This window comes from Gallus gallus, chromosome 10 (genome assembly GCF_016699485.2).
Source record: "Gallus gallus isolate bGalGal1 chromosome 10, bGalGal1.mat.broiler.GRCg7b, whole genome shotgun sequence".
Classification (NCBI taxonomy): domain Eukaryota; kingdom Metazoa; phylum Chordata; class Aves; order Galliformes; family Phasianidae; genus Gallus; species Gallus gallus.
In genome coordinates, this window is record NC_052541.1 from 12,233,707 (window position 1) to 12,261,642 (window position 27,936).

Genomic DNA, 27,936 nt, shown 5'->3' on the forward strand with positions numbered 1-27,936 from the left:
CACAATGAAGAACCAGTAGGATGTTTTGTTGTTTTGTTTTGTGTTTTTTTTTTTTCTTGTCAGACACGTTGCAGATGCCCTTCAGCATCCCCTGGTATATCTGGAAGCAGCCCCAAGTGCGGGGCACAGTAACATGAAAGCACCAGGCTAGACCAGGAGGAAGGGTGCACAAGTGGAGCAGGCCCTGCCCCAGCTGTGAGCCCTGCAGGCCTCTAGCACCGTCCCCACACATCCCACGCTAACTTCTGCCCCATCTAGGATCTATGCAAAGGAAGGGTGGAGCCGGTTCCTCACCTCCCTTCTGCAGCCACACAAGATAGCACATCCTGAAAGCATTATGTTTGCTGCAGCCCCTTTTTCCTCCTTCCCCTCAGCGTAACTACAGGAAAAAAAAGGAAGGGCAGGCTGGGACACTATCTCGGCTTCCACGCAGACATGCTGGAAGGGAGGGAGATGCAAAGGATAGCTGAGCAGCCAGCCACAAACACTTAGGAGGCGCAGGACCTCCCTGTAGATGGCCTTGGCTTCCTCGGAGCCCCCTGGGAGCCCTACAGCTGTTCCTGCCATCCAGATGGGAAAACACACGTGCACGCATGTGAAAGTCTCTGAGGAAATACCTGGGGAGGACTCCTCTGCTGGATATTCCAGCAAACAGGATTATCTAAAGTCAAGGTTAGAACAGCAGGTGTCTATCTGTACATGTATGTGTGTGTATACACAGACAGACACATATGTACATGAGAGAACTTTCTCACTAAGCTGCATCCATGCCTCTGCGGCACGCAGTGATGAAGTTAGACTGCAGCACAGTGCAGTGTGAAAGTCACACCCCCATGGGAGTATAGGTTGGATGGATTCTCCACAAAGATAAGTGCAATTCATAGAAGTCAAAAAGTTTCATTTCAAAATAAACAAGACCCAATACTGGGGTCCACTATACTGAAGGAAAACTGTTTTTTTTTTCTGACCCTGAGGATATGGATATATAAGCTCAGGGTGTATCTTCTTTGACAGGAGGTATTTGTCCACTACACGTTTTACTCATGTTTGAAATTAAGTAAAAGCACGACATGCAGGACAAGAGAAACACAAATGCTATGGAGGAAAGACCTTTCACTGACTGCTCTATTTCCATAACCAAGGACCTACTTCTTTAAGGAAACAAACAGTAGTTGTACAGTACACGTTTAAACCACAGTAACAACAGTCTTAAGGTACATTTTCCAATAGATTTCAACGCTGTTCCATTTGCAGAGCTGTAAGAAAAAAATCCAGTTATGCAATGGAGCTGGGCAGACGGATGAGGCCTACTCACACAAAGACTGGCTTTTCGTATTTACTTTTCAGGGAACGTATAGAGGGTAACAGATGGCACAAGCCCACAGATATCAAGCTGAAAAGGTCGCTGCAGTTACACTAACTACTGTGGTGTTCTCTTAGGTCCACCCACAGCTCCCAAGGAATCCAACTAGAGTTGGACCGGGCCTGAGCATTAGCTAACTTTTCGTGGTATCTGCAGCATCAAATTTCATGTACTTTTGACAGAAACCTGCACTGAACAGCTCCAACGCCAACCTCTGAGCCATCAGTGCCCAGCCCAAGCCTTCACACTCCTACGCTGAATAAGCAGGGCTATCCAGCAGGTAGGTTTTTTTTTCATCCCAAGAAGTCCTTAATGAAAGCTCACAAGTTTCATGCACGTGGCCCACAACATCTGCAGCAGTTCTAACACACAAGCGTCTCCAAGATAACACAGAATGCTGATGAAGACAAAGCCAGCCTATGTCACTCGGCAGCAACCACCAGGGCCCTGCAGATAGAGTAATCCCAGTGCACACAGCACTGCCTGGCGCTCCACAAATACAATGAAAGAGTATCTCTATCAGAGACGTCCGTCCTGAGGAGGCCGGACAGCAGTCAGGAAAATAAAAGAACTGAATTGAAGCCTGTGTGCTGCTGTCTAGCACTACTTACATTTGTACCACCCATTCCCTGGGGAAAATGACACAGAATGCAAACAGGCCTCGTTGTTCAATTATTCAAGTATTAAGAGATGCACAGAAAAGACATCTGAGAAACATAACATTTTAATAGATGAAATAAATACTCCAGTACATGCAAGATAAAAACTGACATTGGAAAAAAAAAAATTAAAAATCACTTCTGTTATAGTGTAATTTGTTTGTTTGTTTGTTTAAACACTCACAGTAGCTTTTCCCCCAGTTTGGAAATCAACACATGGAAAACATAATCACAACCTCCAGTCCTTCCACTCCTACACACCAAATGCACTCCTAACCTAACACTTGATGCAGAATTAAAAAAGGAAAGGCATACAGAACAAAACCAAACGGAATAGTAGCTACATCCATCATCTACGCGGTGGTGTTTTCTTCTTTTCATTCTTAAAACGAGTGAGAACTGAGGTAACCTTTTTCCTGCACAACCAAACAGTAAAATTTAGAAGGGAAATTTCGGAAGACAAGACAAGACAAACTTTAAAAACCGCACCCAGCGCGATTAAAGCTATTTTTTTTTCCTTTTTTTTTTTCTTTTTTTAGTTCAGATACCCCCACCTCCCCATATATAAAACTTTTAAACAGCTGCTATTACCATTTGTGTGAAGATCTGGTTGAATAAAGGAACGTTTATCTGCAGGTACTCGCTCAACTTTAAAGTAAAATAGAAAGAAGCCCAAACTGGCTACCTTTTGTTAGTACGTATAATCTGAATACGCTGTTCTGCTTCTTCACCACATGAATCAAAGGATTGGGCTCATCCAAGCAAATTCTTTGGTATACAAAACAGGGGTGAGGAGGTGGGATATTATTTTCCTTTAGCAACGACTGAGATCTAAACAGAAGGTGTGGGGGTTAATTCACAGAATTGGAGTTCACTGGCGGTAAAGTCCTGGGTGAAGATCTTTCTCTTAGTGCCTGAGATAACAGGTTGCAACCATCCGAGACGGCGCAAGCTGAGTTCCTCAACCTTTCCCTGTAATCGCTCATTTTGGTGCTACTTTCGGGGTGTTGGGCTATATCCCTGAGGCATTGGGTCAGGAGCACACAAGCGGAAACCACACTCATGGCTCCTCCTAGGATAGCAGTTTGCACAGCTTTGCCCTCCGGATTGATGGTGGCAGCTTTACCCAAAAACTGGGGCTCAGTGGCAAAGCCCACCAGAGCGTAGACAGACTGCACCAAAGGTCCACTGAACAAGACGCAGCGGTTCCTGGTCAGCTCGCTGGGTGAAGTCTTGACCTCCTTGACACACGCCAAGAGGGCGGAGGCGCTGGTGCTCATACATTTGACACTGAGTTTGAACTGCTCCTTAGCAAATTTATCCTTGGATTTCTCACTGGCCAGCACACAGGCGTCTGTCAGGAATTTCAAGTTCTTGGACATGTTCTGGGAAACCTCCAGCAGGAGCTGAGGGCTCATATCTGCCAAAGGGGTGGTCTTCAAGACCCCGCAGCCGTGCTCCACCTCGTGCCGACATCGCGTCACCTTGTAGCGATCCACCAAGCCGGGCATGGCAGGCTGGGCCCCCGGAGTCTCCACGGCAGCCAGGTAGGCAGCGTGGGCAGAGCACTCAGTCAGGGAGACCACCAGCTCCCCCATCTCCATCAGGCTTTCCCCCACCTCCCCGAAGCGTCCCATATTGAGCTGGCTCTGGACGTCGTGGGTCAAGATGGAAAGTCCTTTGGTCCTGGCGATAATCGTGTCCCTGCACTTCTCGAAAGACTCGCCGAAGACAGACAAGCTCTCGGTGTTCACCGGCCTGGTCTCGCTCGACAGCAGAAGCAGATCGGCCACCAGTTGCATCTTGATCTTGCAGTGGTCGCAGATAGAGATGAGCTTCTTCCTCTGCAGGGAGCTGCCGCTGGGGATGCCGCCGCCGGACACCTCGCTGCTGGACTTGCCAGAGCCGCCGCTAGCCATAGCGCCGGGGGGGGCCTCGCATGCCGCTCGCTACCCCACTGCCGCCGCCTCTGCCGCCGCCCGAGCAGTCCCGACTGAGCCCGGCAGGATCGCTCTGCCTTTTCCGCAACATCATTCCATTAATCGCCTGGAGGCAAGAAAAGGCTCTGGGCGCCGGGGCTGCCGTGCTGCGGGGGGCGAGCTCCGCCGGGGCTCCCGCACCGCTCCGGCTCCAGGCTCCGCTCTACGGCTCTCCAGCGGCGGCTCGTCGCTCACCCGGAGCCCCCGGGCCGCGCTCCGGCATCGTGCGGCTTATTATTATTAATAAGATTTTTTTTCCCTCCTCTTTGCACTTCCCTCCCTTCCTCCGGCTGCGGGATCCTGCGCAAAGTTCCCTTCAGGAGACGGAATACCCCGGAGGAGCGGCGCTAGCGCGGGGCCGCAGCCCTGGGGGCCGCTCTCCCGCCGCCCGGGCGCTGCTCGCAGGGGCCGGAGGGGCGGCGGCTGCGCACCATGTGCCGCCCCCGGCGCGCCCGCCGCGGCCCCGCGCCGCCGGCTCGCAGGAAGCGCTGCGGAGGGTGTGGCCCGCCCGGGCCGGGAGGGGAGAGCGGTGGGGGGGGGGGGAGAAAGAGAGAGAAGGGACCGTGGGGAGGGGGTTTGAAAAAAAGAAGAAAAAAAAAAAAAGAAAAAAAAAGGGGGGGCGGAGGGGAGGAGGGAAAAAAAAAACCCGCAAAAGGCAAAATAAAAATAAAAAATTAAAAGAGCCACCGGATCCGGGCGCTGGGGAGGGAGGGCGGGATCCGCTCCCCTTCCTTCTGCCGCTGCCTCACTCCTTCCTGCCTCGCTCATTCACGCGGCCGCCCGCCGCCCGCCGCCGCTTCATGCCCGCCGCCCTGGGCCCGCTCGGCGCCGCCGCCCCGCCCCGGCCGGCCCCCGCCGCGCCGCCGCCGCTCCAACTTAGGCTCTTCCCGCAAACAAGGGCGGGGGCTCCGCGCTCCAACCGCGGATGCTGCATCCCGCCCGGCCCCGCGCTCCTCCTGCCATGTTCCGCCGCCGATCGCCAACTCCCGGGGAAGAAAAATAAAAATAAAACGAAAAGAGGTTCTTTTAAATTCCCTTCTCGGGCTCTCAGACAAACTATTGGGAAGAGGCGGCCGCGGCGGCGCTGCCAGCCAGACGCTGCACGGCTCTGACGGAGACTCCCCCCTCCCCGTTGCCTCCGCTGTAACCTCGCCGGAGCCTATCGCAATCTTTTGTGCGGTGTCACCGCCCTCCGTTTAAACGCTGCCCTCCCCCCCGCCGCCCCGCTCCCCGCCCGCCGCCTCCCGCTCCTCCCCGGCGGAGGGGGCAGCAGCGCCGTGCCGCGACGGCGCCGCCCGCGCCAGGCACCGGCCGACGGCAGCGCCGGCCGCGACGGCCTCGAGGGCCGCCGCTCCGTGTGGCGCCCCCTGGCGGCGCGCGGCGAGAGCGGAGGGCTGAAGTAAATAAATACCGCGCGTGGCGGGGAGGGCCCGTCGGGCGGGAGGAGGTGGGGATGGGAGCGGCTCGGGGGGGCGCGGTGCGAGCGGCGGGCATCCTCCGGCGGCAGCCGCGTTGTGAGGTGAGTTGGCCGCGCGCGATGGCGGGGGAGCGGCGGGGCTCGGGCTGCGCCTCGGGTGCGCGGCCTGGGGGAGAGGGAGAGTAGGGGGACAGCCGGGCTCAGGCTTCCCTTGCTCTCGTTTTGCTTGCCGTAATCGGTGGTATAAGCATCGTTACGCTTTTATTTGCATATAAATATTGCCCTTAGCTGCTCGCAGCGTGAAACGAGGCTGAGACACGGTTTTTGTTTTTTTTTTTCTTAACGATCGGAAATGAATTTGGTGTGTTTCTGTCCCTGTTTGAAGGTCGGCTGCCATTGGTTAGAATGGAGCAGGGAAAATGTGATCTTCCTGACGCCGACTGTGCACGGGGAGCCCCGAAAGGAGCACTTTCTCTGCTCGTTTCCGCTGTGGAGCGCGCTGAGAGCTTCCCTGCCATTAATGGGGGGGTGCTCGGCTCAGGGAGTCCGAGGCAGACGAGGAAATGGCATTAAATAATAAAGTGAAAACTACTAATTATGCTGGAATGAGTTTTAGGAAGATGGGTTTAACGTTCCCTGGGAGGCTTCTGTGGGGAATGTATCATTTGGTAAACGATGGTGATGATAATATTGATGTCGCACACATGAGGCTATCAATGCTGTCATGCAGCGTCTCCATCAGAATAACCCCAAAGGATGAGTCCGTGTTGGAGCCACATCGTGCATTTGTTACACATCGTGCTGCAGCTAAATAATAACGCTCTTTTGCTCCTTTCATTCAGGCTTTCCAACTCTGCCCCGTAACTCCAGGCAGTTGGTTATGTGCACGTAGCAGGCGGCACCCATCCAGAATATATTTGTCCCAGCTTACGTTTACATGAGGTCCTGCTACACTCGTACTATTGCAGGGGTAGAAGCGGCATTGCTGTAAATGGAAGTTAGACCTGCAGGACCTTGCAGGCCGAATTCAGTGTCACCCTGACACAAGCAGAGCCCACCTAATTGCATACTTCTTAAGATCTCCAGACAAGTACAAATAAGTACAATTCCTCACCCACTGCCTAGAGGAGCCCTCGGCTTTCTCTGCTTGCACTGAGCAGGAGAAACGCAGTTCTGGGAGAGGTAGGGTTAACAGGATGCACGCTTTGTGGGGTGGAGGGAGCCCTTGCTGTAGAGCCAGGATGGATGGACGGAAGGGCAGATAGACAGCTCTGGGTGTGTTGAAAACGGGCAGTTCTCCACCCACCTCTCCTCGCAGTAATAGCATGAGGGAGATTCTGTTTACCTAAATCAGATTACGGCAGTTTAACGGAAGGTCACAATTTGAGCCTAAACAATTTTGGTTTGCTGCCAACAGCTCGTTTTCAGAACTATAAATAGGAGTGATTTCAGAATACTCTGACAAATAAAAGTCAGCGGGCAGCAGAAGCCAGCTGAATTGTGTTGCAAAGTATTTCCAGATATGTCCTTAAGTGAGGCAGTGAGAAATTATGTAGCACGAGGAATGCCTTTCATAAGAATATTAACCTAGTTTCTTTTAATGAGTAGTGACTACATTTAGTGAGAGTTTGAGTATTTCATTTTAGAAACCTTGGGTCTCAGCCTGGCTAGAAGAGGTGTTAAATGACCTAATAATCTTCTCCATTTTTAGGTGCTGCAGCCGTGAGTCTCCATATGGCTTGTGTCATTGCCCCAGGACGAAAGAGACATCCAGGGTTTGGACAGTTTCTGCTGCTGTTCTTCTACGGCCTCCATCCCAGCTGCCCACATCAGAAGCAAAGCGAGGCCTTAACCCTTGGCAACTCCTAGCAGCTGAAAGGGCCATCAGAACTGTTAGTAACCGCTTTGATGTAAAGCAAATATTCCTTGAGCTTCTTTAATCTGTTCCAAGGACTGATGTACTGCTTACCAGCCTTGGTATGAGCAAGGGGTCGTTACTGTAATACGGTCAGTTGCTTGTCTCCAAATTCATCTTACCAAACATCATTTTGCTCCAGTAGTAGCCTGAAGTGTTCTGTTCTTTTGCATATAAAATACATGATGAAGAGTGACCCAACCATCTCATCTGTCTTGCATTTTGGAAATTAAAAACATAGAAAATAGACAGAATCATAGGGGCTGGGAGGGACCTCTGAAGGTCCAACTCCCTGCTAAAGCAGCTTTCCTGGAGTAGGTCGTTTAGGAAAGCATCCAGGTGGATTTTGTATATCTCCAGAGAAGGAGACTCTACCACCTCTTTGGACAGCCTGTCCCAGTGCTCTGTCACCCAAACGCTAACAAAGTTTTTCCTCATGTTTGTGTGAAACTGGCTATGTTCCTGTTTGTGCCCATTGCCCCTTGTCCTATTGCTGGGCACCGCTAAGAGCCTGGCCCCATCCACTTGACTTGACTCACCCTTATGGGTAGTCGTTTTCAGTGTTATCACTGGTTGCTGGAACGAGCCTTTGGCTACTTCTGGTGCACCTGAGTAGGTAGCAGGATGAACACGATTCTGAAATGCATTGTGAGAACCAGCTGCACATTGTTTAAGAAAAAGAAAAAAATCTCTCTGTGCTCTAAGGGATGGTGGGGGGGAGGAGGGGTAGGAACCACTTACACTTGTCTTCAGTATATCTATAACTAACCAGTTCTCTTCCACCCCTCATATAGTGACACTCTAGTGAAAAGTTATTTCCTTCTGTTACTTTTATACAATTTACAGGCCATTATTTGACCATAAACACATAGCCTTACTGTAAATGGGAGCCTTGAAGACAGATTTGCTTCTGTCTAGTAATTTGAGTAGCACTGAGGAACAGCTACAATATGCCTTAAAGGCCCAGCAGAGGTATCTGCGTTGTTCAGGATGAAAATTTTACTCGGTGATTTTTGGGGTGGGTATTTCTTAAGTTCTTTGCACGTCTCTTTCTGGGAGGATTTGTGTATACCTGCTTGATTTCATGGCTGCTGAGTTCAAAAATGACCTGCAGGACTTAGGCAGCTCTGTGAATTAGTGTACAAACTGAGGAGACATGAAAATGAGGTGATGAGGCTTGGCTGTAGAAAGATTTTGCTGTCAGTCTGAATGAAATAACGCTGTGGGGCTGGAAACAGCAGGCATTGTCAGATAGAAGGGATTAAAAGGCTTTTTAGTGTGGCTTAGTAGTGTACAGAAGATTGGCTTACTTGTGATAGATCTTCTTTCGTCACATTGATCTTTATTTTGCATTGTGCTTAGTACAACAAAAACTGGAGACTGAAGTCTTCTTTCATGAATCATCTCACACAACCCGTCCCTTTTATTACTTATTAAAATCTTTTTTTTTTTTTAAGAAATTGATTTCTTTTTGCCACTGTAGCCAATGTTGAGTAATAGCTGAAGAATACCAAGCTGTAATAATTTTATGATCACTGTATGTGGCCATGTTGGTGAGAGGAAGCTACGACAGAATGGGTTAGAGTACTTTATATTACTTTCCTGTATGGATGTATCGATCTACCATAATAGGGAGCTGGCTGATGAGGGAATAAAAGGCAATTCAATGGTTCCCCGTGTCAGCTGTATGTGACTAAACCCACGAGGTGGTAATTACAAGACGATAGCTCCAGTTCCAGGGGATGCAGCTGGCTTGTCAGGCTGGGAACTAGAAATGAGTGGAGGATGATGTTGGCAGAGGCTGACAAAGGAAACTGTTTGACACAGAGCAAGACGTACTAAAAGAGGCTGGAAGAAGCTGGGCCTTCCTTTCGCCAGCACTGGAGCGGTAGGTGTGTTGTACAGGAAAGGCGAGTGTGTTGACTGGTTTATTGTTTTCAAGATCTATTCTGTCTTAAATGGTTTGGTGCTAAGTAAGTGTTTTGTGGTCAGTGCTTACTGTCATTACTTTACGAGAGACTAAAACTGCAAGGCCTGGATCCGTCCTGAATCTGCAGAGGTAATCATGGCTCAGACACCAGGGAAGCAACCTGAGAACCGCTCTGCATGTAGCTAAAGAAGACAGCGTGAGATCTGGAGGAACAGTTAGCTGATCTCTTGTGAGGGCAAAATGCAAACACACGAGTTCTGTTTTTTCTTTTTTGAGAATGATTTTGTGCTTAAGTAGTTTATAGAACAAGGGGTAGGCTTGCACAGACAGACTTAAACTTGGTGTTTGGATGCGTTGTTTTTCCTTTTTATGGCATAGTTAAAAACACAGTATCTGAGGTAAGAAAAAATACTGCATTAATAATGGTAAATATCGGTTACGTCTAAAATACAGGCTGGCTGCTGCAACTGAAAGATAACACAGCAAAAGTGGGTTTTATTTTGTTCTCTTTTTATTCACTGTTTATTGTACAGTTGTTCTCACCACTTACCGTATATAATTGATTGGTTGTCTCCTGCTGTTAATATGGTTATTTGGTGCATGGAAATTGAAAAAAGACATGTTTTTATGAAAAGGAAAATGCAGCTAAAAAACTTGTCTTTTCACAGGATGGAAGGTTGTGCCACGTCTTATCCCAATAAAACAGCCATTAACGGCTTTGTGCTTCATATTCTTGTCTACCATCCACACATACAGTTACCCATCCTACAGCAGGTGTTTTATAAGGTGAGTGCCAGGAGCAGGAGGTGCAGCATAGCTGCTTGTGTCCGTTCCCCCTCCAGGAGCGGGTGAGCAGCACCAGACACAGGTTTGTAAGCACCTAATAGAAGAATGGTAAATGCCATTGGTGAGAGTGGTCTGACATAAACAGGAATCCCAGACCCTCCCTTCAGAGTCTTAGGTCTGAGGTGTTTGTTTGATGGTTGTTTTGGTTTTTGTGTGTGTGTGTGTGTGTATGTGTTTGAGATCAAAGGAGTGTATGGTACTATGAACAAAATGTGCAAGGGCCCACCCTTCCTGAATTGCACTTTCAGTAATATGTTCAGTCCTGCAGCTGTAACACTCCACAGAAGGATTTTTTCCTTTTTTTTTTTTTTTTTCCAAACTCATCTCCTTTTCTAATATATGTCACAAGGAAATTTTAATAGGTGTTTTCATAGGATTACTTCATGGTTTCTGATCCTACACTTCTCTCAGTGTAGTCTGTGAGAAGAGCTGGTGTTCACTGCCAGTTTAAATCCAGCACCTTTAACTCATCAGAAGTTTGTGTGGTATATTACTTACAGTGGATGTAAGTGCCAGAAGTGACCTGTAAACCTAATACTAAATTGGGACTACAAAATTAATTTCACTTAGATTGTGGAAATTAGACTAGAAATAGAATTCCATTGGGAGCTGCGTAAACCTTGACATTGGTTTAGTGTAATTCTTTCCTTAAGAGGGTAACTTTAAATTGTATAACAATACATAGTTTTAAGCAGCTCATATTTCTAGCAAATTGTGCAGTAAGACAAGTATTAACAGGAACATTCAGTGGTATTTCTGAATGTAAGGATCAGTGTCTAGCTTTAAGGCTGCTGAGAAGACAGTCAGGTGTCATACTCCGTCCCCAAACCTGATCAGATAGGTAAAGCTATCAAGCCCACATGCCATTTGCCAAGCATCTCCATTCAGTCCATGAATTGTAATTTATAATATATAATTTATATCAAAATCACACTAATTTACTCTGACTGGGGAGAATTTGTCAACTTGGACTCAGCGATTAAAGGTCTGATTAGCTCCGGAACAAAAATGTTTATTCTCTTAATAGATGGCAAGTGAGCGTTTTATGCCTTAACTTCATTTAGACTGAAATTATTCTGAATCTTTCAAATGTTTGTTTGCTCTGAATGACAGCATATTCTATACTAAAAAGCATATTTTCTTCTCTTTCCAAGTCTGAATTAACATATGCACTGTGATTGCATGAGAGCTCATGCATTAGATTACATTTGCAAGGGAGAATTTTGAGTACTTAAGCTTAATTTCACCTATTAAAACACTAATTTTGAATGTTATACTGAAAGTAACGTAGAATACCCTGACAGCCTGTAAAATATTTGACAATGTTTTAAGCAGTAATACTCTGAATGCTTGGTCATCTCAAATTTGCTTCAAGTGTTCTGGCATCTGTTACTGACCAAGTCTTCTGCATTATTTGACATCGTATTGCCGTGGTCCTTTGCTAAGCAAAAGCAGTTCTAACACCTGTCTGACTGCAATCAGAGTACAGCTGCACACCAGACCTTAATCACTTCAGATATTCCAAGTAACTGCTTACAGGCCACCTTCTGCAACACCTCATTCATTTGAGTCACTGTTAAACATTCTCTTGTATTAGAAGAGTTCTTACAATGAGTTGCTTCTTCCAGACATGGAATATGTTGATAGCAAGTAGCCCTTGCATGTTCTTCCTCCCTTCTGCATGCTTAGGGCTAATCTTTTGATCTTGTTAGTTCCTTTTAATCTCTAAATTGTCTGCATGTCCTTCCAAGACAGCTCTGCCCTTTCCTTTCCTTGATGATTTCAAGTTGTTTGTTCTTTCCAAGGTTGACTGTCAAGGGACAAGCTTTAAGATACTGCATACTTCCTCAACTGTATAGTTATTAGCAAAGAAAAGCTGTTAGGAATGAGGATCCACACTAAAATAGAAAATCGCACATAAAAACCTACCACTCGATAGGACAGGAAAAAGCTTCTGGCAGCTAAAAACACATGCATGTTCTCCTAACTCATAATAAATAATGGCACAAGAAGTAAATTTTGCAGAAATACAGACATACAAATAAATGAACGCCTAGCAGTAATTTAGCTTTGAATCTTCTCAAACTGCAACTTGACCCAACCCTACTCAATAGTGGAAACATTTTACATCGAGAGGGGAAGTAGATTTGCACTTCTTATTGAATTGTGATGTTATCATTGAAAATACCAAAATAAAAATTGTATGTTTTAGAAGATGAAATGACACCTACAGCTTGAGACATCTCCTGGCATGACAAATGGGACTTACAAAATAAAGCAGTGAACGCTTTGTATTTGCAATTCACAATGACAGTAGCCATTTATTATCAGATATGTTCTGTTCTGTAACCATAATAGTGTTAGCTGCTAAGACTATCAAAACTTCTAAGGCATACGAGAATGCTTGAGGTAAAAAGGCATATTTGTATGATATGTATGTTTCTGAAGGAAACACAGCATGTTTCAGTAAAAAGATAATTCAATTTAATTTGCTCTGTGAGTGATGTGTATTTGTAGCTGCATGGCTTTTGTTTCTTGTACAGGAAAGAACAATGGAGTATAGAGAGGCTGAGTAGGTGTGTGAACCGCAGCTGACTCCACGGAGAGCATGTGTACTTCAAACAAGTTCTTCAAACGAGCACAGAACGCTGCTTGGTAGTTGCACATTTAGAGCCAAGCATGAGAAATACTCTCCTTTCAAATTGAAGTTTTTATATGCATGACAGATAACATAGGATTGTTTGGTGCCATGCTGGAAAAACTGGACCACTTGTTCACTTAACAAAGGGAATTGGATTACTTCTGAGATCTGCATGTGAACGTAGCACCAGATATTAATGAATGTCAAGTTGGCCTGGTTTGCTCTAATAACAGAAAACAGTTGAAGAAAATATTTCCCAGTAGAAATTCAATAAAAATGTATTTTTATACTGCTTAGTCCAACATTCCAAAAGTTGAGATTTTTTTTTTATTTTAGTGAATTTAAGCATGATCCAATAATAACAAACTTAGCAGGAACATACTTCACTAAAACCTCATTAATCAGGGCAGTGGGATGTAGTATATATGATATCTGTTATATTCAATGAGAAGTCACTGAGCAAATGTGCTCATTAGTGACTTACTGGACAGCTTTGTGGGAGGCACTTAACTAAAACCCTGTTCCAGTTATTGTGTATTTAACAAGCTCTATGAATAGCTATGGCCTAACAGCTTCCTGTTTCTCAGCCATACTGGTGGTATTTCTGAAATGTTATAAAACAATCATCTGTGGGATGGAGGTTGCAGAGAAGGGTGGATGCTTATCAGGGCACTGCAGTCTTGCATCCCATATCCTCCACTGCTTGCTAAGGCTTGGAGACTCCAGTTTTGTTTGATGGCGTGTGCCCTTGGCAGCCATCTCCCAGAAGTTCACAAGCTGCCAGTCCCACTGGGCCTTAATCCATTAGGAAGTCCTGGATCCAGAAAGCATCCTAAACCCACACCCCAGCCTACTGCCTGCTGTTGTTCTGTGTCATCAGCGCAGCGGGCTCCTGGTTCGCCTCAGGCCTGGATGCAATGACAGAACTGCACTGGGTGTTCACTCAGTAGAGTCCATCCCACTGCCCGCGGTGCCCTCTCTGTGTACCAACCCTGCTGTTACTCTCATGCTTCCTCCTGTTCCACTGTTGCAGCTTACTGGAGTCCATTGGAGTCCCCAAGGCAAAAGCCTGCAATATTTATGATTAACGTGATTTGTATTGAGGAAAAAATGAAGACTCGAATAGGCCTATATCGATGTTAATCTGTGTGATTGGTTCGGATAATGGAAAAGTGGAAAAATAGTATCTGCAAAGAAAAGGCCGTGTGTGTGTGTGGTGGTCAGATGCTCTGAGTTATACTTTACTGAAAGCAGCTTTATTTTTAGATCTTCTAATAAAAAAGGGGATATTCCTGAGATAGTAGCTACAAGACAGGGCCGCAGGGCCGATTCCCATCACATCCATCGATGAACACAGCTACGTCCTGCTTAAGAAATAAGAACAAATGTCCCAGTTTCAAGTCGGGAGCCGCTCTATAGCACAGCACCGACCCTTCCCGCAGCACCCATCCCGCACCACAGCCACTCAGCACTCCGACTATCCGCTCCCCCTTCCCGCCTCTCCGCTCGCCGCCCGCGCCCCTCCGCAGCCCCGCCTCTCCGTGCTCCCGCCCTTAAAGCCTCCGCACCGCCTTCCTTTCTACCGTCTGCTGCCGGACAAGATGGCGGCGGCCGCGCGTTGGGCCGCGCTGGGCCTGGCGTTATGGCTGTGCGCGGCGGCCCACGCCGAGGAGCCGGAGGGGAAGCGACGGGCGGGGCCGGCCAAGAAGAAAGACATTCGGGACTACAACGACGCGGACATGGCCCGGCTGCTGGAGCAGTGGGAGGTGCGGGGCGGGGCTGGGGGCCCGCGCTGGGGTCTCCGTGCTCAGCCGGAGGAGCGGCCGCTCTGCCCGAGCACGGCCGCGGCCTGGCGGGGCGGGAGGGCCGGCTGAGGCCTGGGGGCTGCGGGAGGCGGTGTGGCCGGAGGTCGCCGTTGGGGTGGCGGCTGCCGGTCGGAAAGGAGCAGCTCCGTGCGCGGGAGCCGTGGGGAGGAGGGTTGGCTGCGCGGGGCCGGCGGTGAATGGGGAGGAGGGTTGGCTGCGCGGGGCCGGCGGTGAGCTCTATTATACCATGGAGCGGTGCACGTTTCTCCCTTTAGAAAGGTGTTTTCTTGGAAAATTGAGTCAGCGTTTAAAGGAAACAACTAAAAAGCCAAAGTTCACCGTTTATTAATCAGTCAAGGAGCAGATAGTCCTGGCTGCTGAACAAGAAATAATGATTGTAGTGGATAAATTCAGTTTAGTTTGGCATAGTAGGGCAAGTCATAAAGGATAAGCTTGTCTGAGGTGGTAAGTTAGTTGCTTGGATGGAAGGGTTAGTGCCTCTGGGGCTCTCCTGCTTCGTGCCAGCTGTGTGGCCAGCAGCTCTTTGCTTTTTTCCCTGTAGCTGGAGAAGGTCTCTGTTTCACTTCACAAAGTGCTGCTTGAGTGCTCACAGACTGATTGTGTGCAGCTGTGGCTGGGCAACTCGGGTTAGCATTGCAGCTGAGGACATGCATGCACGGCCATGGGAGCAACAAGTTATGGAAGTGGGAACTGAACAATTAACAGTTCTTCTGGCATCTGGATGGTCGGCTGCATGGTATTTCCCCAATAGCTGTTGGGTTGCCTACAGGGAACTGGAAAGACTCCAGGGTGGGGTGGATGGAGCATAAAGAAGAAAGGGCTTAGTTGGCTTGAAGGGGTGGGATGAGAGAAACAAAGGAGCCATTGTGGATTTGGATAAGAGCAGGAATTATGCTTGGGAGCAAGGGGGCATGGGACACAGATCTGTGCAGGGTCAAGTTTCCTTGGTTTCAGCAGAGTGAGATGACTCCTAATATTTTCTATTTTTGTGGCCATCATAGAATTGCTAAGGTTGGAAAAGACCCACAGGATCACCCAGTCCAACCATTAGGACAGAAGCAACACTTCCTTACAAACAATTTTTGTTAGAGACTTCGTTGCAATCTTCAGTGTTTTAAAAGCTTGTTTAGATAGCACCAAGGTGGGAGCAAACAAAGTTGTTATGAAAATCTCTCCAGATTTCTGAGGGCTATTTCAGCAGGTTGGAACAGTGCAGGCTTGCCAATGCTAAAAGGTTTTAATTTTGAAGTCTTGCTGCTCCAAGAGGGATCAGTAAGTGAGCTTCAGCTTACGGAACTTACAGCACTTGCTGTATTCAGTCATTGCTTTTGGTAGAGAGGTGAAAGGGTAGGAAAAGTGCACCTCGTTTCTGCTATGTAGAGATTTCCCTTGTGGTGAGGAGCTCTCCAGCAGCCTTGAGTCTGGAAACAGAAGAAACCCTGGGCCAGGTTCTTAGCTCTGTTATTAAAACAACATATCTTTTAAAACAGATTATTACTGATGCTCAGGGTTTCTTAGGCTTGAGTCTGAGCTATGGTTATTTAATGAGGTATGGGTTTGGGTGACATATCTTGCAGATCCTTTTAAAAATAAAAATCCAAGATGGTGGTGAGAGAAGTGTATGAGAATGGGAGCTGAGGGGTTGAGAGAGAAGGAACAGGTTGCTACTGTATGTAATGCTTTCCTGTTGAAGCCTCACATTAGCATTTAAATAAATTAGTCCGCTAGATGTTGCAAAGCAAAGGTTTACACTATTATTTTTGTCTTTTACTTTGCAGTTAACTTGATTAATAAAAAATGTGATAATTTATGCATGATCATCAAGGGAAGTGACATGTAGGGGATCTTTTGACCGCTTATTTCAGTTGAAGCTTTAGCAATACTTCTTTATGGATGTTTGGTTGAATAGTTCAGGGCAAAACAGGTAATACATATCATCATGTTGAGGTCTCGCTGAAGTTGTAGTCAATTTCTGTATTGTATAAGGAATATTTGTAAACATTGGTTCTACCTTTCTGTTTCAAAGCTGCGGAGTATGTTGGTTTTGTGCTATCCAAACTGGTAGAAAGTATGGTTAATAATTCACTCATATGTGTTCAGAACATCTATGATTCAATAGTGTAAGATTTTTGTATTTAACAGTACATTGTGTGCTTAATAAAATGAAACTGAAGGAAAAAGTGTTATTTTATGAAGCACCGAGTAGGCTTGTATTGGATTAGCTGTGAGGATGGAATATTTCTCAGTATGTGGTAAAATGAGATTGTGCTTTGATGAGAGGGTTTATAAGTGACTTATCCTGAGGCAAAGTTCACAGTTTCTTTTCAGGTGGGGGTCTGCATCTTTAAACTACTCAGTGCTTTCTCCTTACGGAAGCAGTTATTCTCTAAACAATGGTGAGTTTTTGAAAAGAATGGTTTTCTTCAGCAGTTAATTTTAACGATTCTCCTTCTCCTTTTCAATGCAGAAAGATGATGACATTGAGGAGGGGGATCTTCCTGAACACAAGAGGCCTCCGGCACCAATAGATTTCTCAAAAATTGATCCAGGCAAGCCTGAAAGTATCCTGAAACTGACAAAAAAAGGGAAGACTTTGATGATGTTTGTCACAGTGTCAGGAAATCCCACGGAAAAAGAGACAGAAGAAATTACTAGCTTGTGGCAGGGCAGTCTCTTCAATGCAAACTATGATGTACAAAGGTATGCCATTATATGCAAGGGTAAAGTTTTGCTCTTAAAGAACTTTTTCTTTCTTTCTTCCTGAAAGTCTTTTCAACTATTGATCCTGTGCTCTTCTCTAGCTCTATCAGCTCCCACTATTTCTTTGTTCCTGCTTCGGTTTATATACCAATTTGTTTTTCTTCTAGGTTGCTCTAGAAAAAATTTGGTTTGGTGCATAAATATTTTTAACACTTGTTTGTGGTTTGTATATAGCCTAGCTTCGTTTTATCTCACAGTTCAGCTGTATATCAGTTTTAGCTGCGGTAGTTTGCCTTTGTGTTGATGAAAGACATCCCACTTGGAAGACTTGTAACCACAAAGGCTTTTTGTTCCTCTGGCTAAAAATGAGATTTTTGTCCGAGAGAGGATGCTTTTGAAATAGAGGAATGTTGCAGTCTTGAGTTGAGACTGGGGAAGTTGGCAGTAAGAGCACAAATCAGACTTGATGCCCATCAGTGGATTTTGTATAGCATCAAATTAGTTCTAGCGTTTTCTTCATACTTTCTCCTACTTGGTTATTTCTACACTTAACACTTTTTATTCTTCCCTGCTAGTAAATTGTTCTCATCCACATCCCCAGGCAACAAAACCAACTTCTTGCTTTTAAATGGATATCTGACCTGGAAGGGCTCTGAATGAAATAAAATGTCTTGGCACTGGAAAAGCACAGAACTAAGAGAAAAATTATGCATCTTTCCTCTAGGTTTATTGTTGGCTCCAATCGTGCAATCTTTATGCTTCGTGATGGCGGTTATGCCTGGGAGATCAAAGACTTCCTGATAAGTCAAGAAAGGTGTGCGGATGTTACTCTGGAAGGCCAGGTTTATCCGGGCAAAGGAGCGGATGGAAGTGAGAAAGGAAGGAACAAAACCAAACCTGAGAAAGCGAAGAAGAAAAAAGACGCAGAGAAATCTAAAAGCAGCCATGAGGACAACCGTGCAACCAAACAGAGAGAGGATCTATGACAGATACATGAACCAGACTGAATAGCGCTCTGCTGTTCCTTGAAGGGAAACTTAACTTTCTTTACAATTTCTGGCTTTACAGAGGAGAAGGAAGGAAGCAGATGTTACTGAGGTTTGAAGACTTCTGTGTTGAAATACATGTTTACTTATTAATGTTGGCTGTTTGTTTAGTTACAGAAATGGTAATGTTTAATACCAGCAATTGACTACTTTAGTTTGTAATTCTTTACACTTTTGTTGTTGTTCAAAGTTAACATACCAACCTATGTCTGAGGTTATGAATGTAGGTGGAGAGGAAGGAAAAGAGTCTCAGAATACACTAGTGCTAATCTGTAGTAGCTGCTGTTTGTCTTGGGTATGCGAGTTGGTCATTGATTCCTTCAGAGCTTCTTGCTAAAAGATACTTTAGGAAGCCAGTTTGCCACTCCAGTTTGCAAAATAATTTAAGTTGCAATGAGCAACGTTACAGTGGCAAAAGATGCCTGAAATGGCCAGGTTTAGGATGGGTTTGGTTAGACTGCTTTTCTGTAAACAAAAGCTCTTCTGTTCATCGCTGAAAATCCACAGAAGTACTTTGATACATAATAGAAGCTAGGCAGACACTCAGCTAATGCACTCCAAACCAGTACAGAGAAGAGATTCTGTACCCATCAGATGTGATGGAGTTGACTGTAAGGAAGCTACAAAGCCAACATGGACAGTGTTAGAGTGAAAAGAGAAGTCACATTCATGGCATTCAAGTTGCTACTGCTGCCAAAGAACCGTGCCTCCGGATGCAAATGTTATGTGTGCCCCATTATCCAGAAAGCGAGTTAGAAGATATGGCTTTAACTCTGAAATTGATTTGTTTTGCTAATCGTTTGCTTGAATCTTTGTTAAAGCCTTAGTTACAGTGCAGAGTTAAACTTGGAGGTTGATATATCTCTTACTGATGTTTAATAACCAGATTTTTTTTGTAAATTCCTGAGCGTGCCATGGTTGATCGTAAATGAAAACAGTGGTTAAAACAATAGGAACCTTGATGCATGGGAGCAGATCTGATTTCTCCTTGAAAGCCTTGGTGTGGTCAGGAAGGTTTTGTTATAATTTCAGCAGGTTTTTAGGCAAACACATGGCTTAGCTGCGCTTTCCTTTTCCTCTTCTCAGTGTTTAGGACTGAATGCACCCAGTATTTATGGTCCACATCATATTCCAGAGGATGAGCACAGTATTAACTGTCTCCATTCGATAGTACTAAGATAATATTACTTTCACTCTCTTTATAAGGTGCTAAAATCCAAGTGTTTTGGGTGAAAGGTCCTAACTGAACCATAATGGTTGCTCTTGTGGAATATTTCATTACCAAAAGAGGGAAGCTGACTTTCTGAGTGCTTGTTCCAAAATAAAAGGGTGTCACTAAACTTACTGCTTACTGAGTAGTAAAATGTTTTGAATAATGATGCATTTAGTTTGGTGTTTGGGGAGGGAAACTCACCTGTCTTTTGTTGCTTTAGTTACTCATAAGGACTAATTGATACTGATGAAAGTTCTAGGCAGTCATTTTTCCTTACTTCCGGTAACAGCATATGAGTTGAAGAAACCTTTCCTGCCATGCTTCACTAAACGGTTGTCTGAGTGGAAAGATGAAAGTCGGGTACTGCTTTTGTATTCCACTGTTAATCCAAAAGTATACAGCAGTTGAGGTAGGTCTCTAGAAACTTGGATATTGCACTGTAGAGAGATGTGCGGTCTGTTTCTTATTCATAACTAACCTACCATGTTGTAACACTTTCAGGTACTTCCCTGTTTTGTTTAAGAATTTAGCTTCTGAGAAGATGAGCATATGTGAAATGAAACTGTAAATATGAAATGTTACTGCCTTTTTTTCTTGTTACAACAACTCTATGGTACAAAGATGACAATTCCATTTGTCATTACACATGTGGAAATGCTCTGTGCTTTCTGGCTTGAGTTTTTGTTTTTTTGTTTTCTTCTGGTCAAACTGGGTTTTTACTGAGCTAAGTATTTAAGTAATGCAAGGTGGTATACAAATAATAGAAAATCAAAGCTAAGGAGAAGGGTTGATCACTAGATGGTAACTATAGGCCAACTTCTGAGAAGCTGTTTGTTGTAGTCGGTGGTAAAACTATGTTTACAGCTGGCTGAGTCTCTTCCCTTTGTGGTTAATAGGCTGGGGGCAGCTTTGCTAAAATTCAGCCCACCTGTTGACCAGTTGTTTGTTTCTGAGTAATTAATTTGCATATGTAAAATGAAGTCATGTTTTGTGCCACTTTTTTTTAATTAAAAAAATGACTTGTTTGCCTTTTTTTCCCCCCTTCTGAAAGTCTTTAGGACTGTGGCACTTGAACCAGTGCAGAGTTATATAAGTCATGGTATATTGTATTGTTTGAAGAGACCAAAACACAATATATAAATATACATATTTAATCTGTGAGCTTCTTGGAGGTAATTTTGTTTAGTAGGAGATAATAACTTCTTGTTCTTGCCTCCTTACCTAAGCTCTATACAGAGGTATGTGGGAAAAACGCCTGCTTTCAGAACAGTTTAACTTCTGCCTTTCTCTACTCCATTTAAATTATTTCTCTGTTCTAATGCCATAACTAGATTTGCTGGGTTATCTTGGTAATAACAACATGTATGATCAACCTGATTTCTTTCTATGATCTAGTGACCCGTCTGGTGGATGAGGGGAAAGGCTGTTGATGTAGTCTACCTAGACTTCAGCAAAGCCTTTGACACTGTCTCCCACAGTATTCACCTGCAGAAGCTGGCAGTCCATGGCTTGGACAGATACACTCTTGGCTGGGTAAGGAACTGGCTGGAGAGCCGGGCCCAGAGAGTGGTGGTGAATGGAGTTAAATCCAGCTGGCAACCGGTCATGAGTGGTGTTCCCCAGGGGTCGGTGCTGGGGCCTGTCCTCTTTAATATCTCTATTGATGACCTGGATGAGGGCATTGAGTGTACCCTCAGTAAGTTTGCAGATGACACCAAGCTGGCTGGAAGTGTTGATCTGCCTGAGGGTAGCAAGGCCCTACAGAGGGATCTGGATAGGCTGGATAGCTTGGCTGAAGCCAATGGGATGGGATTCAACAAGACCAAAGGCTGGGTCATGCACTTTGGCCACAATAACCCCAGGCAACGCTACAGGCGTGGGGCAGAGTGACTGGAAGACTGTGTAGAGGAAATGGACCTGGGGGTTTTGATTGATGCTAGACTGAACATGAGCCAGCAGTGTGCCCAGGGGGCCAAGAAGGCCAATGGCATCCTGGCTTGTATCGGAAATAGTGTGGCCAGCAGGAACAGGGAAGTAATTATCCCCTGTACTCAGTACTGGTGAGGCTGCACCTCAAGTACTGTGTCCAGTTTTGGGCCCTTCACTGTGAGAAAGACATCTAGGTCCTGTCCAGATGTGTCCAGAGGAGGGCAACAAAGCTGGTGAGGAGGCTGGAGCACAGGCCTTATGCGGAGCAGCTGAAGGAGCTGGGATTGTTCAGTTTAGAGAAGAGGAGGCTCAGGGGAGACCTTATTGCTCTCTATAATGACCGGAAAAGAGGTTGTAGTGAGCTGGGGGTCGGCCTCTCCTCTGGGGTGACTAGTGATAGGACTGGAGGGAATGGCTTCAAGCTGCACCAGGGAAGATTCAGGCTGGACGTTAGGAAATACTACTACTTCTCAGAAAGGGTGGTCAGGCACTGGAATGGGCTGCCCAGAGAGGTGGTGGAGTCACCAAGCCTGGTGGTGGTTAAAGAGCATTTGGATGTTGTGTTGTGGGACATGGTTTAGTGAGAACCACTGGTGAAGGGCAAATGGTTGCACTGGATGATCCTGTGGGTCTTTTCCAACCTTGGTGATTCTATGATTTAACCCAGCTGCCATTCTCAGAAGAAGATAGGCAATGATACTACAGAAAATGTCATACTTAGTGAAAATTTTCCAGTTGATTTTTATTGATTAAAATAGTGAAATAAGCATCTGATTTCATTTTCAAAATAAGTGTAATGTATACTGTGTGCCTCAGCTGTTCTACTGAATATATTTATTTTGCTAATTCATATTTCTAGCTATAAGAGAACAAGTGCATTCCCTATTCCTGGAGACATAACTTTATGGAGCAAAGGGAGTAAGCGAGCTGGTGGTTTACGTTAGCTAGAAGACCCAGCTAGCCTGTGTGACAAGTGAATGCTAGTGCTTGAATATGGAACAGAACTCCCTCAGCAGTGACTAAAGGTTATTATTTAGGATATTCAAGCATTGTAAATGCTGCTTTCTGGAAAGGTGAGAATTCCATTTGTGGTCATTACTACATGGCTAAGATGTACATGTAAAAAAAATCTCAGTGTCATAGTATTACTGTGAAACTGTATCTGTTAGCAGGCTTTTATCTCTATCTGCTACATGGTCATCTTCTGCATCTTTTCTAACAGGAAAGATTCTCTGTCAGTTTGTCTCCAGCACTGTTCTCTCCTTCTAGGTGAAGGACATATTTGTGAAATACCATTATTACCACTTATGACACACTTAGCTGCTCTGGTTTTCACTGATGCCACATCAGCTTTGGTTTCAAAAAGATCTCTGGTACTAAACTTTAAAATTCTTCTTCAAAAAGGAAATCATAAAATAACATTCCATTAAGACAAGGAGCAGCCTATTTCTCTTCAATGTTTGGCCACTGTTACCTTAGCCTTTCTAATTCATTTAAATTTTATTTTTAACGAGTGTTTACCTTTTTCACAGTTGTCCTTGATTGCAGGGCATGCACATAGCAGCAATACAAAGAACTGTGGAGCTGCCTCTGCTTTTATACATGGATGTTTCACTGGTGCTATAATCTTTGATTCATACAGATTTTGCTGTTGGATTCTGGAACATTAAGGCTCATTCAGAGAGCCTTAAACCGAATTCAGAGGAGGATGGGGTTGCAGCCAGACTGCTCATGAGGATGGGGGGGCCCAACACAGGTGGCATGTGTGTGCATCCTGCCCTTCCAGTCACTGAGTTTCTTTTCACTGCGTGCATGTGAGGTCCCCTGTCTTCTCCTCATGTGCTCAATCACTGTTCCAAGCAGTGGCTTAGCTTTTCTGCTACAATTCCCTAACTGCAGGCAAGCTATGTCTCTCCCTCTTCATTCCGATCTTTTCTCCCCCTGCCACATTGCTATGTCTCATCACCATCTCAGATCAAGGATTACTGCGCAGTCCCATGCATCTTTTCTCACGTGACTGCTGCATGACTTCATCTTAGATAGGCTCAGCTGTGTTACCGTCTGTACCCAGATGTTACTGCTCACCCAGACATGTATGCCTATCTCATATACACATGTACACACACATATGCTGTATAAAAACACATTTATGTACATTCTGACATGCATAGCTTATTCATACGCACCTATATTGAGACAGACATGCACACATAGCTTTTATACGCACACGCATATACACACCTTGATATGCAAACACACCTTTCTATCTGTATTGTATATCACCCACCCCCATGGAAATATGCAGTGACTCAGCTGCTCTTGTTCTACTGCTGCTTTCTACCAGCAGCCTCCTCATTGCCTTGTGGTGTGACAACTCTGCTGCCACTGCAGCCAGGTTCCTCTCGGTGCCCTTCATACCCTGCAGTATCACCTGTCCTCCAGCAACAACGGGGGTGCCAGAAACACAAGGGGGAAATATGGGGCTGAGAGGACACCAGGACCTCCCTAAGCCCTCACGTGGCAAACTGAAGTCATTTGGTTTTGTCTTTGGCTGTAACCAAGGGGCAGTGTATTTCTCTCTCTCAGATGATGTAACAAGTCCTGGGCTGGTCTCTACTTCAGACCTAGCGACACTGCATTATCTCCTTAGGAAAGCAAGCTGCTATGAGCACAGCTGAGACCCTGGGTGCAATGGTCTGAATGCAGCTGGCTGCAGAAGGTGCTCTTCCAGTAAATGCCAGCTCATCATTATAGATGTACACTGAAGAGGCAAGACAACAAAGTAAAATGAGAAACTTGCATTGAATATTTATTTTGATAAATGTTGTGTACTCCAAATAACTACATGTTATTTCAGTTGTAAGCCACAGTCTTTTGGAACAAATGTCCCGACAGCTCTTGTCACCACAAAACAGACAGTCAATGCATTACCACATTCTGCGGACATAGAGAGCTTTCAAGTGCAAAGCAGATTATCAGAAAAGCCATACTGCTGACCTCCTTAACAACCTAGCCAATGCTAAACTCCAGTAAGGGTGCTTCTTATGTCTGCAATTTAGTTGTCTTAGTGCCATTGTAATAAATAAATAGAAAATAGATCTTTTTCATTGGAAAGTCTCTAAGAAAATGTACAAAACACTATACATCTAACCCGAAAAAGGACCAGCTATTTCGGCGACAGGTAAAACAAGCATTTGAACAGAATGCTAAAACAAAAAAAACCCAGACATCCAAACAAACAAACATCTGAACGAACAAAAACCCAATCAAAAAAATCACTCTGACAATGGCAACTGGGTAGGCAGAGATGGGAACATCTGCAGTAATAAAACCTTATAAAGAGGATCATGGCAGCCGGTGAGGGGGTCTGTTAAAAGGACGTACAAAGTACAAGCAGCCAGTTAATTCACTAGTCAAAATGTTCACGTGCAATTTCTACAACAGTCGAAGATTAAAAAGGAATCATATGGCACAAAACTATTGCTGACCAGTGATGGCATCAGGCTAAGCTGTGACTTCAGAGTAACCCACTGACTTCATCCGATTCGCGTCAGTGGGAGCCCTTTGCATTTCACAGGAGTGTCTGCCCCGGTACACTGCTATGATGCTCCATTATCCCTCAGGCTTACAGACTGCAGTGATCCTGTCCTAAGTATTCACAGCATGAGACCCAGCCCTAGCTCCAAACGGGCCCCACATGACAAGCTTTGCGTGACAGATTGAGCTACTTCTTACAAGTGTTCGTCTCTTAATAAGACAAGATTTTCTTAGAAAGAAGTTTTCCTAGAGCCAAGTCTTGTGATTTCACCCTGAGAATTCCAAAAATTGTAAAATCAGAAGCTACAACTCTAGCACAAATGTACTGCTCTCGTAGTAGCTGAGGAAACCAGCCTAGGGCACGGTCCTTTGGGCATCTGCACACGTACAGAGAGGGAGTCTCCAGCCAGCCAGGGAAGCAGTGCTTCACAGAGTGGGGTGTGGAAAACCAGATCCCAAACCAAGTACATTCTGAACCTCGCTTTCCTGCCCGTGTCAAGTGCTCATGAAAGAAACGCTCACGCTTTGGTCCATCTCGTGGAAGCACGTGCACTCCACTGGTACAGGTGCAATTATAGGAACAAAGATGTGTAGATAAACCTGCCTGACACATTCAGTGATTCTTTTTCAGTGTATTTCTCGACTTCAGGGGATCTGACTCTGTTTCTATCAGAGACTCTTATCAGAGAACATCAGGTAAGCGATGTTTGGCTCACCATGGCTGAACTATAAAGGGACCTTTTCAAAGAAGAGTTTGTGCTTTGAGGGTGAGATTCCCCAGACCATTGTAAGACACTGGGGAAAAAACAGCCAACACCACCATCTAACTAACTTGCTCATTCATTCCGGAAACAGCGCAAATGCCTCAAACCCAAAAATGACTGCGCTGCTGTTTCATTAACAGGCTCTTGCTGAGAAGCAAGGGAGGGAAAGGGGAAAGCTCAGATGTAAGATTGAAAAGAACATTTCCAGTTTCAAAACCCAGGAGAGGCTGGAAGGAAATATAGCCCACAGTGCTATCTGACTTCCTTTCAGAGATATTGATCTAAAAAGTAGGGATAGGGCTGACAGAGTTAAGCGTCAGCCCAGTTGTGGGGTGACCTGCAGCATCGCTGCTCTTTCGTTCCAGCTAAAAGACAGCATTTTGGATACTGTGGGGGAAAAAAAAGCAATTTAGGTGCTGGAGATCCAATTAATTGAATAATAATTAATGGAGTAATTATCAGCAGTCGGAATAATTTCTGTAGTAACGTGGGCAGGGAGAGACAAAGAGGGGAAACAAACCCGGATATTGGTAAAATTAACTTTCATATTTACTTTTAAAACCTCTCTCTTAAACCTCCTTATAACAGCCACAGCCTCTGCCTATGCCTTCATGGCATTTCTGAGCAACAAACAGAAACATCACTGAACATTGGAAGTGCTTAAAATATTTTACGAGACAATGCTTAATTTCCCATCTTCGGGAGGTGTCTGTGCAGGAGTCCTGACTCACTGATAGGCCTTCATTACCAGCCTAATGCTCTGAAGGAAGGGGGAAGCAGGCACACAACGTCCAACCAGCATATGGGGATTCCCAATCTAATTCTTCAGCTATCTGGTAAGACCTCAGAGACTTCTACCTCTGCCACCTTCCACTCACATTTCACATAACAATTCCAGCAGGTCAAGATACTCATGACCCAAAGGCCAAGGAATTGGCTGGAAAGCAATACCCAACAGACTGACCTGATCTGGAAAGCTAAGTGCTGCTCAACCCATCTGTGGCTGAGAAATTCAAGTCTCGGTATTCCCAGCTGAGAACTGGAAATCTTGAACAGGATGCCTTTTTTGTCTGTCTACCATACACCTTCTAGATTGGCCCTGAATTTATACATGGTCGGACAAAGGGCTGGAAGTGCTGGTGCTGATTGACAGGTCTTTCCTTCTAGACTACGGCTGCTTGTTGAAGGAAAACCTCCCATTTGAGAAACCACCATTAAAAGACCTGAAGCTGCAAGAGAACCACAGTTTTCTGAGCAAGCAGAAAGTTGTGCTCGCATCAGTCTCTTCCTGTATGCTTGCTTCGCTCCTCTCCCCTCTCTTCCCCAATGTATGTACAACACAGATCCCAAAGAGCTTGATCAGTTGTCACAGAAAATGTAAGGTAGTCTTGTTGTCCAGTTATATTTCCTAGCATCTAAGTAGTCGTTCAAATCCACACTTTCTACCTTAGATTTTCATCCAGGCTTTGACTTGGCTGGTTACTCCAGGGGGAAAGAAAAGCGTTTAGACAAGTTAGGCTGGTACAAACAACAATCCTCAGTGGCCTTTAGCCCTAGAGCTCACCTTTCCAGAGACAACATGCCGTAGGCATGTTGAAAAAACCATAAAACCAGCAGCTTGCAAATCAGGTCAAACCTTGCTCAGTGACACGAGCGTCAACATCAATGGAAATCAACTGGCGAAGTGCCGACAATCACAGAACACGCGCTGATCACAGAGGAATGCGTTTCCATCACATGTGGCCACTTTAGCTACTTACAGTAAGATTTCTTTTTTGAACAACAACAACAACAAAATGCTACACTTCTGGAGCACACTGTAATGTGCCTGTCACAAACAGTCAGTAGTCCATCCCAGTGGGGCAGTGCGGGCAGCCAGAAGGCAAAGCTTTGTGTCCTCATAACTTCATTTTCTTCACCACAGGAATTGGAAGTGCTTGGTAGATTTTAGCTGAGTCCTCATTAGTGACCAGCTTCACCCAGACGGGACGGAAGCTGCCTTTGAACCCAACAAAAGCCATTTTTTCTGCAAATCAGAGCAAATAGATTAGAAGCGTATCAGGGCTGCAAACAGAGACACCCACACGTGTGGCTGCACCCAGACTGCAGGTGGTCAGGAGCACAAATGTGCACACAAATGTTGCTGATAATGCGTTACCGAGGTATTAAAG

At 45.3% G+C, this 27,936-nt stretch overlaps 4 protein-coding genes and 1 long non-coding RNA gene across 12 annotated transcripts in view; 3 read left to right on the top strand and 2 right to left on the bottom strand.

The window, feature by feature from the left end:
* Positions 1-2,177, top strand: part of LOC415472 — a 104,695-nt gene extending 102,518 nt beyond the window's left edge. For all 3 annotated transcript variants that reach the window (XM_046899333.1, XM_040706939.2, XM_040706962.2), the window contains one exon: positions 64-2,177. The gene's annotated coding sequence lies outside the window, so the exon portion shown is untranslated. The remainder of the gene's footprint in view (positions 1-63) is intronic.
* MESDC1 (mesoderm development candidate 1) lies at positions 2,070-5,146 on the bottom strand. Its single transcript, XM_015292034.4, has one exon. The coding sequence runs from the start codon at positions 3,939-3,941 to the stop codon at positions 2,874-2,876; it is 1,068 nt and encodes a 355-aa protein (XP_015147520.1). The 5' UTR covers positions 3,942-5,146; the 3' UTR covers positions 2,070-2,873.
* A 158-nt stretch (positions 5,147-5,304) lies between these two features.
* LOC107054200 lies at positions 5,305-12,597 on the top strand. Its single transcript, XR_006931132.1, has 2 exons — positions 5,305-5,400; positions 5,804-12,597. It is a non-coding gene; the product is annotated as an uncharacterized LOC107054200 (long non-coding RNA).
* A 1,734-nt stretch (positions 12,598-14,331) lies between these two features.
* Positions 14,332-20,193, top strand: MESDC2 (mesoderm development candidate 2). Its single transcript, NM_001030551.3, has 3 exons — positions 14,332-14,516; positions 17,044-17,276; positions 18,001-20,193. Exons 1-3 carry the CDS (start codon positions 14,352-14,354, stop codon positions 18,260-18,262), a joined length of 660 nt encoding a protein of 219 aa, NP_001025722.2. The 5' UTR covers positions 14,332-14,351; the 3' UTR covers positions 18,263-20,193.
* Positions 20,194-20,227: 34 nt separating this feature from the next.
* Positions 20,228-27,936, bottom strand: part of CEMIP (cell migration inducing hyaluronan binding protein) — a 110,790-nt gene continuing 103,081 nt past the window's right edge. For all 6 annotated transcript variants that reach the window (XM_040706933.2, XM_040706934.2, XM_015292039.4 and 3 more), the window contains one exon: positions 20,228-27,791. In XM_040706933.2, coding sequence (XP_040562867.1) covers positions 27,664-27,791 — 128 coding nt within the window. In that variant the 3' untranslated portion in view covers positions 20,228-27,663. The remainder of the gene's footprint in view (positions 27,792-27,936) is intronic.

Excerpts from the sequence above, each read along its gene's own strand:
- MESDC1 (XM_015292034.4), bottom strand. The coding sequence starts at position 3,941 with ATGGCTAGCGGCGGCTCTGGCAAGTCCAGCAGCGAGGTGTCCGGCGGC.
- MESDC2 (NM_001030551.3), top strand. The coding sequence starts at position 14,352 with ATGGCGGCGGCCGCGCGTTGGGCCGCGCTGGGCCTGGCGTTATGGCTG. Across the intron at positions 14,517-17,043 it reads GGCTGCTGGAGCAGTGGGAG|AAAGATGATGACATTGAGGA; the intron begins GTGCGGGGCGGG and ends TTTTCAATGCAG. Across the intron at positions 17,277-18,000 it reads GCAAACTATGATGTACAAAG|GTTTATTGTTGGCTCCAATC; the intron begins GTATGCCATTAT and ends TCTTTCCTCTAG.